This window comes from Cynara cardunculus (genome assembly GCF_001531365.2).
Source record: "Cynara cardunculus var. scolymus isolate 2C chromosome LG 10, CcrdV1, whole genome shotgun sequence".
Classification (NCBI taxonomy): Eukaryota; Viridiplantae; Streptophyta; class Magnoliopsida; order Asterales; family Asteraceae; genus Cynara; species Cynara cardunculus.
Window position 1 is genome coordinate 16,495,931 of NC_037537.1, and position 16,128 is coordinate 16,512,058.

The 16,128-nt window shown below is 37.1% G+C and overlaps 1 protein-coding gene across 4 annotated transcripts; it reads right to left on the bottom strand.

Annotated features, from left to right (window-relative positions):
- Positions 1 to 1,615: 1,615 nt before the first annotated feature.
- LOC112519087 lies at positions 1,616 to 15,872 on the bottom strand. Of its 4 annotated transcripts, none has more exons than XM_025127062.1 (10): positions 15,787 to 15,872; positions 15,186 to 15,399; positions 10,999 to 11,099; positions 10,511 to 10,910; positions 7,286 to 8,161; positions 7,155 to 7,209; positions 6,880 to 6,941; positions 6,689 to 6,795; positions 6,229 to 6,316; positions 1,616 to 2,217 (listed from the first exon to the last, which is right to left on the bottom strand). In XM_025127062.1, the coding sequence occupies exons 2-10, from the start codon at positions 15,309 to 15,311 to the stop codon at positions 1,915 to 1,917; spliced, it is 2,118 nt and encodes a 705-aa protein (XP_024982830.1). In that variant the 5' UTR covers positions 15,312 to 15,399; positions 15,787 to 15,872; the 3' UTR covers positions 1,616 to 1,914. The 4 variants fall into 4 exon arrangements, with proteins under 4 accessions (XP_024982830.1, XP_024982828.1, XP_024982827.1 ...); XM_025127060.1 differs by having other exon boundaries at positions 15,186 to 15,447; positions 15,787 to 15,863; XM_025127059.1 differs by having other exon boundaries at positions 15,186 to 15,453; positions 15,787 to 15,863.
- Positions 15,873 to 16,128: the final 256 nt, after the last annotated feature.

The following is a 16,128-nucleotide window of genomic DNA, read 5'->3' on the forward strand; positions in this document are numbered from 1 at the left end:
AGACGATGCTTGTTTTCCTGCAATAAATTTGATAACAGATTTTGTTTTATGTTCTTCAGACGATGATAATGATATGGGCATTTTGTTGAATCCTTTTTGTTGCTTATGGGATTAAGGCATTTGTTGCTTTCTATATGCTTGCTTTCATAACTGTTAAAGCATGTTGCATATATGAAATATGCTTACTCAGAATCAGAAGTTTGGCTTTTTTCTGAATATCGATAGCCTGCCTGTGTTGTAGTTCAAGAACAAGGATTAAAGAGCCATTTACTAAGCAATTAGCAGGTAAGAGTCACCGTTCTCACTATGCTTACCGGATAAGATTCTCAGCCATCAAAATGGCGTAGTAGGCAATAATCTTATCCGGTAAGCGTTAACTAGGTAAGAGTCACCACCCTCATTTACCAGTTAAGATTGTTGGTTCTTGTCATGCCTCCTACCACGATTCTTGCTCACCTCATAAGGTAAGTGACCTTGTAAGTGCTTACCCGGTTATCATTTGGTAAACAACCCCTAAGTTTATCGTAACATATGTGAAGGAATCGAATAAATAATGAACTTTCAAAATCTTGATGCTAACCAAACAAGTTTTAGAAGCAAAATGCCAAGTATTAACTCAATTGAGTGATGGAAGTTTTGAAAATGCCTGCTAAACATAGCATATGATGATGAATTCTGCACAGCTCTTGGTTATAGATGACATGAAACAGCTGTCAAAATTGTAAATTAGGATCGCAGCAACCTAGAAGACCAGGCATCACTACAAGTTGACAAGACTAGCTCAATATATCTCACTCAAAGGTGGAGTCTGGGGTTAAGCTGTATGCAAGAGGGACGGTTTCCATAGAGTCTAGAGGGACGGTTTCCATGGAGTCTGTGGTTTCCATGAAGGTCATGCATCACTGTAGTTATTTGCTTTGGGTGCTCAAATCCGTTGTATTACTCTCCTTGTTAGAATACAAATATATATATATATATATATATATCATGTTTTTGTTCATTTTTCTCTTGAAATGCTGGTAACCGTGTTTGTCCGTTCCCACAGCTTTGTTAATCAGATTGGGTCCTAAAGTTAAAGAGTCAAATAAACCCTTCAATGGTCCCGAGGGACTCTGAAAATTGGTTTCTTTCAAGTATATAATGTTTATATATGACAAATGAAACTCACAACCACTCTTCACCTTTGAGCAAGAGCTATCGGATAGGCCAAGGCCATTCGGTAGAAGCAGAACACACAACCGAGATAAATTATGTCAAATTCTTTTAATATAACAGATATCATAAACGTTGTTTTTGTTTTTGTGAGTAAATTGCAAATGTGGTGGTTGTTTTTCTTGGACGCGATCCCGACAAAAAGATTGCAAACAAACCCTTGTGGCATGCAAAAATGGTTGGTTTTGGTCCCTCATTCAAATACCGTTTGATTTTCTCCCGTTAAAGCGCCTCATGTGACTTGCACATGAGAGTATAAATCTAATACTCGATCGCCATAACAGAAACTGTTTCCTAAAACTCAAAAAAGGAACAAATTAACCAAAAGAAGAGAGATGCAGAAACAACATAAACATTTGCCTTTTTCATTTCTTTTTTCCTTTTTTTTTTTTAATATTTCCGTTGCCGTTTTTCGTTTTCTCCGAATAGCAAGCAGGTCAGGGAGCGTGGAGATGCATCTGTTCAGGTACTGATTTGGCCCAGCAGGCAGCATTATCTTATTACATCAAAACTACTCAAATCAAAATACTCTTTGATATATATAGTAGCAGCAGCACCCAACCAAATCCCTCTTTTGTTAAAAAACCCAATTGGACCCCCACCACACCCATCCCAACCCAAAAAAGAATACCACAAAAAAAACCCTAAACCAACTCATTCACTAACCCTTCCTTCTGCTCAGCTAGAAAAACATCTCATTTTTTAGGCATTGTTGGAATTTCCTTCTGTCTTGGCCTCTGTTCGAACATAAGTCAAACTGCGTGTGGTGGTTGGAGCAGGACTAGGGATGCTGTCGGATGATGATGAGTTTTGAGAGTCACGTTTCCACTGCAAGCTCCTAGCACCAGTCTTAATTGGGAGCCTAGACCTGTATACACCTCCTCCTCTTGGGAAAGGAACCCTACCGAATCTAGACGCACCAAATGGAGAACCACGGGTGACACGTGGCCATGTTGTTGTCACCACTGCTGCAGCTTCTTGATGAGCAGAGCTTTTCCTTACAACCTGCATACACCCAAAAATTGAATTAAATGTTCTGTTGAAAAGATTGATTATTGATTTAAATACATGTTGCAAGTTAATCCAAGTGTTTTACCATCAAACTAAAAGGATAAGAAATAGATGTGGTTCAAACCCAAATGAAAGCAGTAATGCAAACCAATTTCAGTACAAATTTGAGATAAACTAAGGGCCAGGTAAGCGTTTAGCGGCAAGAGCCACCACCCTCAAGTTATTGGGTAAGATTCTTGGCCAACAAAAGGAACGTTAATGTCCTAACCTATGGCTGTCTTACAAGGGATTTTTCAAACTATCCTGAGTATGTATAAGTATCACCCTACCAAGGATTACATTTTATATGATACGCAAAAGACGACAACCCTGGAATACATATTTAGCATAATGGTGTACTTCAACAATATACACGCCTCATATCCATGTGCAAGCCAAGGCCTCGTTTGCTAACACTTGCCTTCTTTTTTGTTTTTTACATTTTTTCTAGCGTAAACAAAGTTGCGGTTTCTGTTTTGACAACAGAATTAAAATAAGTTTTGACAAAACTGTTCCGGTTCTCAAAAAGATGAAAAATTAAATTAGATCATACATTTTCACGGCTTTGAAAACACAATCACTGAATCACATTAAAATTAGTCAATGTGTTTTTTTGTTAACCATGAAAACATCAAAATCAAGTTTACAATTTATAGCTGCCGGATACAAAACTTTGTGAACTAGTATTGTTTTACTGAAAATGTACACGCTTGTCAAACACAGTCTTCTGTCCAGTTCTAAGTTTTTAAAGCAAAACGGAAAAACAGAAAACAAAGTGTAGCCAAATGAGGCATTAAGCTTGAAGACCAAGTTAGTGTTGTAAACAATACGATGAAACTATGGAAGTAGGTTATCTAGCATAGTTAAGGATTGAGAATGCCAGGATTTCATTTTATGCCTATAAGATCAAGAACATGGGTGATTTTCCTCATTAGATGACTCATAAAAAGACAAAGGGACATACAAACAAATTGAATAATGTTGACAAGGCCAAGGCATATGACAAAGCGATACAAACTAACTCAACTACGGAAAAAAATTTAAATATTTCACAAAACAATCAGATGATTTATACAAAGATCACAAAACAATTGAAGTACTGCATTTTAGTACTCAGAACGGCCACATTCAGGGGGAGACAAAGCCAAAGCAAGTTCAACCACAAGTCCACAAGAGCCAACCTCACACACAAACAACCATAAAGAATTATTACAATAAGGAGTGCAATTACGTATATAGCAGAACAAAATATACTAGAACACCAAGAGTTTGTAGCATATGGGAACATAACCATAATCAACCACTACCAGGTAAACAATTGATAACAAAGAACTAACTATTTTCCCAACAAGAATGAATCTCCAAAGATGACTAAATTAAAAACTAAATCCTGAAATTTCTATTATTTCTGGTGAAATAGTTAGATATGAATCTTATTTAAACATTAATCTAATAGTTTGCACATTAAATTAGAATTACCCTTAATGACCTTGTCTTTCCCTCACTTAAGAAAAGAAGGTATCATGGATCAAGATTAAGCACATGAAGATGTAAAAGTGAATGTATGCCCAGACTCAATATTAGATAATAGGGCATGGAAGAACAAAAATTCCCAAGCACATCAAGGTTTTTTCAATCCCCATCTCTGTCTGGTTCTCTTCATCGCAAACAAAAAAAAGAAAAGTACACTTCAATCGAGTAAGTTATGAGAGCGGCTCTCACACTTTTTAGACTACTTTAACTAGGCTGGTGTAAATGTTAATTTCAGTTGCACGAGAACAAAAGGAAATAAAAAAGGAAGAAGAGAAAAGATAAAGGTTTGATTTATGTAAAATAGAGATAACATCGATGATTATAGTCCTTTAACTTTCTTTCCAACAGAAAATATATGCATTAAAATTTTCTCTTTAATCTCAACAAGAGTGAACAAAGTTCAAACTATTTTATTTTCTTCCATCACTTGTACTTTCTTTCTTCAAAACTAGCATAAGTTTAAAGTTCATGACGACAATGATAAAATGATAATAAATGAAACTCAAGATCTACATTCTACGAAATATGCTTTATTGTTTTCTGTATGCATAAGTAGCAGAAAATAACCAGGTACCTAAGATACTAATTAAGTCGCACAAATAGCTAGAGATATTAACATAGTATTCAGTTACTTTTACATCCTTTAACCAATTATGTTGGTAGTAGTATCTGATAAGACAAAGATCTCGCTGCTATGAGCTCGAGGAGATTAAAAACCAACCATGAAGCAAAACTATAATAATGAGCAATTAAAACAGAAAATGGTAAAAACAAAAGATAGAGATTTAATTGAATTTGAGAAGAAGTAGAAGGATAGTGAAGGGAAGATGAGAGCAGAATGGTTGCTCCTACACCTGCTATCCGGAACATGAAGGTTCCAAAGCTACTATGAGCATCAACGGGAGAAACTAGGATTTCAGTCTTCAGATTAGTAGGAAAATCAGATAGAAAGAATCTCGAGAGAGAACCATGGGAGAATACAAATTAGGGGGAGAGAGAGAGAGAGAGAGATACAGATCAGAGAAACCTGGGAGATAAACGTTTGGAAGCAAAATCCCTTTACCATCTCAATTTGACATGAAAATAAGCATAAAATTTGATGATACTAAAATAAGAATTTCTCTAACAAAAGACAGTTTTCAAAATTCTAGCCAGAATGGTATTCCCTCCCCTCATAATTGGACTTGAGCAATCAACCAACACTAGATGACTAATCAAAGATATGTGAGGGTTATGATTAGGGTTAGGGTTAGGGTTAGGGTTAAGGTTAGAACTTATTCCAACCGTTTCCTACTAGACCTATATTTAGGCGGCGTTTGGTTTGATGGAATTGTTTTGAGGGATTTGGATTTCGTTGAAGGGTTTAGAATCGGAGGGATTTGGATTTGGAATCGGAGGGATTTGGAAACTTTGGTGTGTTTGGTTTGTAGGATTTGTAATGGAATTGAATTCCATTCTTTATAAAAATAATCTATAAAAACAAATTATAAACAATTAAATTACCTTTTTATTAATTGATTATTACAAAACCCATATTTTAAAACATTATTACACATAAATCCTACGAAATCCCATGAAATCCCACGAAATACCAACAAAACCCATGGGATTTCTGAATCTCATGTTTGTGGGATTTCAAATCCAAACAATCCTTCAAACCAACATGGGATTTGAATTCCAAATCCTATTGAATCCTACAAACCTAATGGGGCCTTAGAGTATCTTGTGCGTGCTATTGTAGATATTGGAGCGCCCCCCTCCATAATCTCACTATTATTTTGTGTTACATGTGAGCTTTGCTCTTTTGACCCATTATTCAACCCCAACTGGTATTATTCTTCTCCTCCAAACATTTTTATCCTTTGATCTGCTATATATCATCCTACATTGGTTTACATATGTGGGACATATAAGTATAAATAGATATTAGTTGCACTCAAGTGACTTGGATTGCCATAACGCATTAACACATGCAAACCAGTGGCTATGATTACTATTTGAGGACCTTTTGCATTTCCTTTTCATGCACAAGTGTATACACTTGTACCCATCAGTAGATTGCTTAAAATATGAGCAGAACAAATAAGCATCTTGCTACTACATACATCTGTTCAACTTTTCAAGTGGCCAGCTTTGTAAACAATGTACAAAGTACCAGCTTCCAAAGGTTAAAGAAGTTACTCTGCAAAAGAATATTTATGTTCTTATGTTCTTTCTCCGCATTTTTTACTCACTATGCACAACCTGGGGGTTTTCACGGAAATGACTGCTCTACTCTCCAAGGTGGAGACCAGGTCCGCATACATCTCACCCCTCCTAGACCCTACCTTCGGGTGGGATATATTGGGTTTGTTTCGTTTGGTAACAGACGAAAGATCAAAAACAGTACTGTGATTGAACAGCAAATATATAGAGAGAGAGGCCATTATGTACCTTAAGAATTCGCGACATAAAGGATGTACCATCCAGAGATAATGCATTCTCTGCTGCCTCTTTTCTCATAAACTCCACGTAAGCTGATCTGCATAAGGAGACTCAGTTAAAACTTTAGAGTAAAAGGTTCTATTTTTTCAAAAGAAGACAGCCTCGCAATACCATTCGTCCCAAACTAGTTTACATAAACTTAAAAGAAAGGAGTTATCACTATATAGTAAAAACAGCAGAAACTTGTAGTGGAAAGCAAGAAAAAGGTATGGAAATGCCATGCATTGAGGTAAACACAATTTTCCATTCCATATCATGAAAAAGCAACAATATTGATTGTTACTTTGAGCATTATGCTTGCAAGTCACTAGATCACAGCATTTTCCTACAATTACTTTTCTGTCTCGGCTTCTTTACTAGGTAATTTACTTTTCTAAACCAAAAGAGAAGAAAGAGAACAAGCCCAGACCCTTTTGGTTGCCCAGTTGCTGCTTCAGTTACTATAACCACTTTCAGCACATCCCCAAACTTGTTGAAGTGCCTAGAAAGGCTGTCTGTAGTGGCAGCAAAATGAACCTGTGTAAAGTTGAACAGTTTTAGAATTAAGAAAAATACATTGGATAGAACAGATGACTTTATATGAAAAGCATGAGTCATTACATTGCTAACAAAAATGGTGCGGGAATCCACGTCTTCAGTAGGTCGACCAGTGGGATATACACCTGCAGATCAAGACTAAATAATTACTACATTGCAACATAATCCCTTGAAACCAATGGAGCTCTGCCTATATATACTCCCCAATCAGTAAGCATATACATTACAGGAAGCAATATAAAAAAAATATCAAGCAAAGAAATCCAATAAACAGAAAAGAAAAGAAATTAACACATTTGGCATTCAGTAAAACCGAACAAGAGCCAGACAGCACTTACCAGTTGATGACAGTGTCTTCTGCATCTCCCTTTGAGCATGTATAGTAGGTACCCCCTGAGTAGAGAAAAATAAAATAAACAATGTTAGTCTTACACAAAGTATGCATTGATTGAGTTGAATATAGTCTTACATTTCCATTGCTAACGGTTACAGGATTGCTATCATCCTTGATCACTCGCACACCATAGTTGCCTGCACCCAACTCATTGTCCTGTGCAAGTTTCCGACTGTCCATGTGTGAACCCCCCCTTTGTTCCGGATGGTGAGATGGTTTCCAGGTATTTACATTCGAAGAAATATTTACTATCTTAGGAGCAGAATTGGCCAGAGCAACAGGGGTGTTCTGATCTCTGTGTGGTTTATTAGCAGTCCCATCCACAATACTTGTTGCATCATAGTGCAACATCAAAGAATCATTACCCAATTGTCCACCTGATGTACCAATCTGAGAAGGATCCACTTTCACCCTACGATACAGAGCATTCCTGTTGTTATACCCATCTGTATCATATGCAACAACAGAATTTATTCCTGCATCATGTTCTAAAATATCCCCAACATATTGCCCAGAATAGTCACTTTGTTCACGATATGTTGGAACAGTAGCCTCTGTAATTTGAGTAAAACCCTTGTGATTTCCATCATCTTCATCAGCAACTTCTCTATCTTCTGTGAACTGGTCAGTGCCATCTGATATATCCATACAACGGCCGAGCCGGTCAAATACATTTCCTGAGGGTTTGACTTTTACAACATCTTTAGCAGCATCTGCTACAGCTTTAATGGCAACCGCCATAGCATTAGGTACCCTGGCAACTGAACGAATTTTTGGACGCCGCTCTTCAAGTGGGGAGTCCTCGGTAGGTGTAGAAACTACAGAACGCAAACGCTTCAATGATGGCTCTGAAGTTAAACCAGTGGGCCTGGAAGTGGCAACTGCGTCTCGCACTGCAAATTGCAGCAGCCTTCGCGAGGCACCTAAAGTTGATTTAGGAGCTGCTTCTCGCTGAAAGTAAACAAGCGAACATGAGTTGAGATATAATTTGATAAGAGCAAGCTAAAAGACAGATAAGATTGATAGTTGGACCACAAAACATTCAAATATTGGCATTTCATAACCCCTCCAGCATCTTTATCAACAATCAAATCATCACAATAACTCATCACCACAACAACAAAAAACCACATGTGTGTAACTTAAATACAATGCAAGCAACATAGCTTATTTCATTCTTCTTGTCTATGCATGTTAATATTTCCAGAACAAATAAATTGTAGGGAACTGAACAAGAATTGCTGAGTTATAATTTGACAAGAATAAAAGAGAAAATAGAAGAATAGAGTAAACCACAAAGCACTAAAATGTTGACATTTCTTTATATGTCAAGTATCTTTATCAACAATAATAGCATCACGAGAGAAGATACCCATAAACAAAACCAAGTATTTTCCATGTCATGCATGTGTTTACGAACCAAACACTAGGCCACAAAAATGTTATTATTCCAGTGTCATGTCTATGTATGCTAAAGCTCCAACAACAATCAAATCTTGTGAAAAACAAAAATTGGTAAGCAGAATGATCGCTGGGCCAGCAAGTGACAACCTCAGTCTATACTCTATACAATAAAGTAACTCCCCAAATAAGAAACGCATTCAAGACGAAGTTTAATTCAAGAAATATTTGTTAAGAACAATTATTTACCTCCACAGTGTTTCAAAATGCTTGCACCTCAAGATAGACAGAGTATAGAAGGACAAAATTCATCGTCTATTTTATATTATTCTTCGAAAAACAAGAGGGTGCATCTTATAGCCTGACAAGATTATAAAAATACGGGTTCCCATCCTCACATGCGGATGGAAGTCTCCTCTGCTTTCTTTTAATAAATCTAACTTATGGTTAGCTCTAGTGGTAGTGTTGGCCTGAACTGATGCCATAAAGATTGCAGTCAAAATGTTACGGTGATCCAATATAATATTTCTCTTGCAAAATGGATGTCTCATTAAAACCAAGAACCATACAGTAATTTGAACAGCTTTAGCTAAAGCTCAATGGAATCAACTGCCTTCTTTAAACTATCTCCAGTTTGCGTTCAGCAATATTGATTTACGCTGAAACCTGGACTAGTAGATACTTCGTTTATGGAGGTCATGGTTGTGAAAATCATTTGAGGTGTACGCCTCCAGGCGAGGCGGCCCAAAATCGCACCTGAGGCAGCGCCTCTTGGACCCTGGACGAGGCTTATGCCTTGGTTCACTGAGGCGGTTCAGCGAGGCGTTGTTGACGCGTACACCTCAAATGATCTGCTTTGGTGATGTTTTTTTGGCTTTTTTAAGCTTAATGGCAGTAGTAGTACTACTCTTTATAGTATAAGTGTCTTTTTTATTTTAAAAAAACTAAAAATCAAAGCCCAATGGCCCCCATGTGTACTTTTTAATATTTTAAAACCCCAAAAGCTAGTACTTTCTCCTCTCAATCAAAAAGTGTGGTTTGACCCTTCCCCTTCCTCCAAGCAATCATTTTTCTATACCCTTCTCAGCCTATCTCACAGTTTCACTATTTCCTCTGTCAAGAGCCACTGAACCAGCAACCTTAGTAATTGAGCATTATATATATGTATATATTGTATATAAATGTGTATATAGTTGTGTAGTATATATACATATTTTGGTGTATAAATATTTCTGCCTCGGGAATTACGCCTCGAACCGCCTCAGCCCTCGAGGCTTACGCCTCGCCTCGTAGAGGGAAAACGCCTCAAGGCCCGATTCGCCCTTTGAAACCTTGATGGAGGTCTAAAGTAAATTGGTCAATTTTCAATCTACAGAACTTTTGAATGCTCCGAACTGACTGAAGTGTCCATTCATCATTTCTTGCCAAGGTTCTAAATGCTGTGAGATGTGGCATGATGGCGAGGTCAAGCCTTACACGCCATGACGTCTTTCAAGGTGTGACTTATGGCGACAGATCCGTATATCATATATAATTATACACTTATGTTTTCTACTATTATGTAATGAGTCAATGATATTAAACAATTTAAAGTAGGCTATATACTATAAACTAAAAAGTTAAGACACTAAAAGGTAACGAAAAATCAAGTATAGCGTCACAAAAACCAAGGATTGGGCCATGGCACGCCACAGGCTTAACGTGCGTTAGACACAAGCCTTGAGCCACGGCGTGCCATGGCAGCTGCTGTAGCAACCCTTTTAGGCATTGCTGCTTACCCAACCAGTAAAAGAGAATTATCGAAGAAACCTAAAACAGATATAACATGATGCTTTCACATCATGAAAGTTGGAACTCTGCTTATGTACTTGCATACAGAGGGAAAAAAAGAGTTCAGACCTTCACTGGTGCTCGTTCATCAGACTGACCTCTTTCATCGGTCCGGCCTCGTTCGCCACTCCGACCTCTTTTTCTTTGAATTAGTGGTTGAGGAGAAGGTGATCGTTTCATATGGCTGCCACTTTGATGGCTTTTATCCTCAGCATGGATGTTGGCAATCACTGCGCTGCGAAGTGGCGGTGGTTCATCTGGATCTCTTATAACCCCTCTCCAATCTTTGTTTCGTCGACTCTTGGGTAACTTCTCAGACTTTACCCCCTCTGGTTCAGAATCCAAGTGGGGAAGATCAGACCTTCCATCCTCCTTCTCAGAATGTGGTTTCTGTTTGGCCACTTCATCAGGACGAGATTCTCTTGATTGTGCATATAGGTGTAGATTTGATCGCAAATGATCCCACAGCCTGCACAGAGAAAGACATACAGGCGATATCAAAAAACCTAAGCACACAACAGCTTTTCGTATAACAGAATCCAGTACAAATATATTACCAAGATACAAAAGAATCACTATCATCACCCAAAAAGACATTCAACTCATTCCTTGCTTCTTCTTTGCGCCGGCCGTTTTTAAGCAGGACAATCACATACTCCTACAGAAGCAAACTACATGTGTCAGTAAATCAATAATTCAGAATGGTGATAAGTTCTCTAAACAGGTCGAAATTTTTAATGCATCATATGATACAGAGATGCATCCACGTCCAACTTATGTAAGCAAACTAAAAGGAAAAAAATGAATCATGGCCAGAAAGATAGAATAGATTTTAGGTGAATGCCTCAATATCTCGCTAGTTTGGAAACAACCAAAACCATTACCATTGTAGCCTATAGAATTTTTTTAGAAAAAAAAAATGCACATAAGGTAACCAAAAGATCAAGTAAGCAAAAATTAGACACACAAAATGAACTACGGCACCACATATGTAATCGACTTGGATTTCCATAAAGTTCCAAAGTAGGAAGTTCAAGAATCACCTACGCTGAGAACAGAAGAGGATGAGTAAAATCTGCTGCTATGCAAAAAGAGAACGTCCAGTAGGTATAGTAATTATATTCACATATACAAGTATCACGTAAAAAAATTGAAGTTATTGAAATTATAGAAGTGAAATCATATCAATTAGAAGCCTAAATTAGAATAGTCTCAATAGCAGAAGCTTGTTTATGAACTTTATATAACTAAGGATAGCCCTTATGGCAAGGAAAGCACTCATGCCAAATTGTAGCCAAGAACACGGCATACAAGTAACAACTAGAAATCATTATCCAAAAAATGTGTAATAACTAGCAATAAGTAACACTTCAGATTCCGGGCTATCTGCAATGCAGGTGGTCGCCTTGGGATTAGTCGGCTCGCATAGCAGGTTGGATATCCAGGTTAATCAAAAAAAAAAAAGTAACACTTCAGATTCATTAACCAACTTTAAAAAAAGAGAATTTAGAAACATGACAATCAGCCCTCCGGAAGACGATCTCATTGATGAATTTCATGAACTAATAGTTAGAACTGATGCATGAAGTGGAGATGCTCGCCATCATAGGATAGCATACACACTTGTGAATGTGATTATAATTGTTTTGTTTCCACATAAATGAAGATTTTTGTGTTTTTAATGGCCGCAAAAAAGAAATGCCAGGCCCTCATGTTCTCTGCAATTTCCACACAGTAGTCAAGGAAAAGCATGAACTTGATATGAATATTCTTTTGTTAACTCTCAAGGAACATGTTTATGTTAAATGCAAATGCACCAAGTGGTCTTTGGCACAACGATACCAGTGAATCTCTACAACCCTTAGGTTGCGAGTTCAAGTTTCTTTGGAGAATGGAGATATCAATGTATCACTTTGTTGATTGTCAAAAAAAATGTAAATGAAATCCAATATGTGGAAATAATGTAATTATAAAATATGCTTTAAGTAGCCAAGGAGTAAATGTCCCAAAGGCACTCGGACTCCCGGTAGATCCCAACCTCCTTGGAGGTCAAGGGTTCAAGCCTCACGAAGATGAGAAGTGTCTGTGAGTTTTGCTGAATATATAATTAAAAAATATGCTCTAAGTATATCATTTGTTAGCATATATTGTCAAGTACGTAATCTTCTCCCGTTAACAGCAATTTTAAAGAATCGTTCAGTCGGCTCATAATAAATTAAAAGTTGCTCCTGCTACCCAGCCGAGAGCCTTAAGCATTGTACAGACAAAATATTATACCATTCCCATTTCACCAACCAACCTACATTTCTGATGACATAGTTTTCGTTCACAATTTCTCATCCTACCTCTTTATGGATAATAGTCATCATACTGTCGCTACACTTCCAAATTAACTTGCAAGTTAAGCTTCCCAAAGTGCTTAACAAAATTATTCAAATTAGTGAAACTGGATCGTCTATAATTTATCTTTGCCAAAACCTAATAGGTCAAGTTTCGAGTCAAATCAATAGATTGCCTTGAACATAATAACCCTAGAAGTGCATTGACACTTGGTACCGATGCACATCAGCCACTTTCAAGCCTAATCAAAGGAAGCTCACACCCACCAACTATCCATAGATTCCAGTCTGAACCAAAACAGCAGCCATTACCAACATTTGCAGGTCCCATACCCGACCACAACAATGGTTCCCCTACCAAGATCTCAAATGGCTTCCCCACCTATCGCCACAATGCTCAGCTCCAGATGGAGAATCATGTTAAAGCATATGAACATTGTGATGAATATATAGCATGCTGCATATCATCAAGCTAATTGTGCAAAATTATCCTTCCTTTCCCTCTCCAAATTAGATTTCAAGTTCGTACAATATTAAATACGCACTATAAAACGTATAGTTTTAAAGGTTTGATGTTGTTGAGCTTAAAGACATTTAGAACCAACGGTTTTATTTGATCTATTCAATGCAGATATGAGGGTAAGACACAGAAGGCGACAACCAAAAGTGACCGAGAAACTTTCTGACAAATCTAACTTTGATTGTTAAATTACAAAAAGAAAATCACATTCAAAAAGATATATAAACCCTTTGTGCTTGGTTTAAGGACTCCCTTATACAATTATTTAGGTATAAGAATGAATTATCTAATAGCACATGTCCTCTTATCAACTATGGACACTTGAAGTAGCTGCTGGATTGTGCTAATATTTAGTGCACTTCTCCAGCACAATCCAGCACAGTTTGAAAATAAAACTGTGTCCAAACATAATAAAATCATATTATTCAAAGTCACACAATATGACATGACGAAATTATGACTTCAATTGTGTGATGTAAGTCGTGTAACAAAGTTTAGGGCATGTCAAGTATGTTCTAAATTACAATAAACAGGAAATAGATATGTAGAAAAACTTCCCATGCTCGATGTTGTATTTTATATTTACTTTTTCAATAGAGAGAAGAGACTAGCCCCCCCCCCCCTAAGACTCAAATGCTTGACAATTTATGTTAGGAACAACAATTTTTTTTCAAAGGTTTGCTGCACAGACTGCATCAACTTAACAGCAATGTTATGATCTCAGCATCATGATAGCATCATACATGTTATCTTAAGATTGATAAAAATTAAAGGTAGTTAAAAGCAAGAGAAGTCCTTACTGACAATGTGGTTCAAACTCACTAATAATTTCAAATGCAAGTTCTAGTTGGCGTCAAAGCAACGCCTGCATATTAAAAGTTTATTTCCATACAGACCATAATCTTTAATTGCAATGCCTAGGGGATAAGGATTTTGAGCAAGAATAGCAATAATCTTCTTGTACTTGACTAAAAGTAAGAATACCATCTTCAACTTGGGGCTATTAATGGTGATATGTGGCACAATATACTCAAGGGTAAATGTACATCTACAACCAATACTACCACCAAACTCACCATAATCCTTGCATGTAGAAAACAATGTGATATAATAACACATTCTCTCTCCTAGTAATTACACCATCTCTCCTCAAAATAGGAAAACATGGTAACGTAGGTGGAAACTGGTGGCAGTCATGGATTTACTATATATACAATACCTATAGTATAGTACGTCTCTTGTGGAATTAATTTTTTTATGGAATGAATAGTTTTAATTGGGTTTATGAAATGGTTTATTTTGATTGGATTTGTGGACTGGTTTCTTTTGATTGTCGGTGTACTTCATTCTTCTCAATGTCACCAATTGAATTGGCATTGTTGTAACTTGTACACCATTATAAACAAGTAGATCATATTACCAAGCTCTTCCATGTCCAATTCGCCTTGGTACTACAACATTTGTAATATCGAAAATGAACTTTCACAAGTCCAAGCGAGGCAGATGACATATGGTTACTCTATTACCAATATCTCCACCACAAGCATCCAACCTCCAAGATGTTCTTTTTGTTCACACCTCATAGCCTTTTCCCAATAGCATATTAGTTGAAACAACAAATAAATGTAGATAAAACAAAAAAACCAGAACCCTTCTGTTGAACATCCATTATTAAAACACATATGCTCCTCAAAGAAACAGAAAAGAAGGGAAAAAGAGGAAAGTCAGGGGTTCCAAAATGTATGAGAGCATACAACTTGGAGACAGGCTTATTGTACAAAGTTGGCAGCATCTTCTCCATGATTTATTTACAATCAATTCTACCAATTTCTAATTATTATCACCAGAAGGCTATTCATATACGAAACAGACAATAATACCATACCACGAGAGTGTCATCTGTATAATCCCCCATAAATTCCTTGAGCTTTTCCTTCACACGGTCACGCAGCCTTCCAGCCCCATCTCCAGAAAATATAATCCTAAAAGTCAGATCATCGGTACTATCCATCAACCCCTTTCCCGTTTCCTAGTCCTTCCAAGAAAGCACTTCTCAAGTCCTATCGTCTCAGCTATCGGTATTAATCAACTCCTTCAAACTGAACAATCAACAGATACTCGTTACATTGTCCATCAAGAATATAACTCTGCAGCTACATAAACCGAAGCTGGTAAGTGAACACATAACATCAATTCAAGTGTAACGGGAATATATAAAACTGCAGCTCGACGCATTAATAAGCAATGTATATCAGCAACCATATCAAGATCAACAAAATTACAACAAGCTTCTTCCGGTAAGTTAAAAATAAAAACAGTGATTGTACTGAGAATGAAAGAACAATACCCCAAGTTTCTTGGAACAAATACGAACAAACCCTAGTTTTTCATATCAATAGAGTGGGGAGAAATCATGCATACAGAGAGATATATAAGTATTTAAAAAGTAATAATGGTAGGCGATTATCACCGGAGAGAATACTAACCTCCGTTGAAGAAACAACGGCAGAGGATCAGATTACCTTCTCGCCGTCCTTCTCTCTCCGTCCTTTCTCTCTCTTGTTCGCACAGTACAACCGCAGTGTGCCTATTACTTTCAATACTGGGCTTTGCTTTTGGATCTTGTAACCTTGGTGCGGGCCGGTCTACAAATTAATAGGTTACGTTACCCAATTAAATGACGGTTAATTTTAATGTGCAAAAAATTACCATTTTAACCAATTTATACAACCTATTTTAACAAAATAACCATATTTTAGAGGTTTTGCAAAAATACGCACACGGATCACCCCCGGAGGGCAATCCGTACATTAAAGGGGCGATCCGTA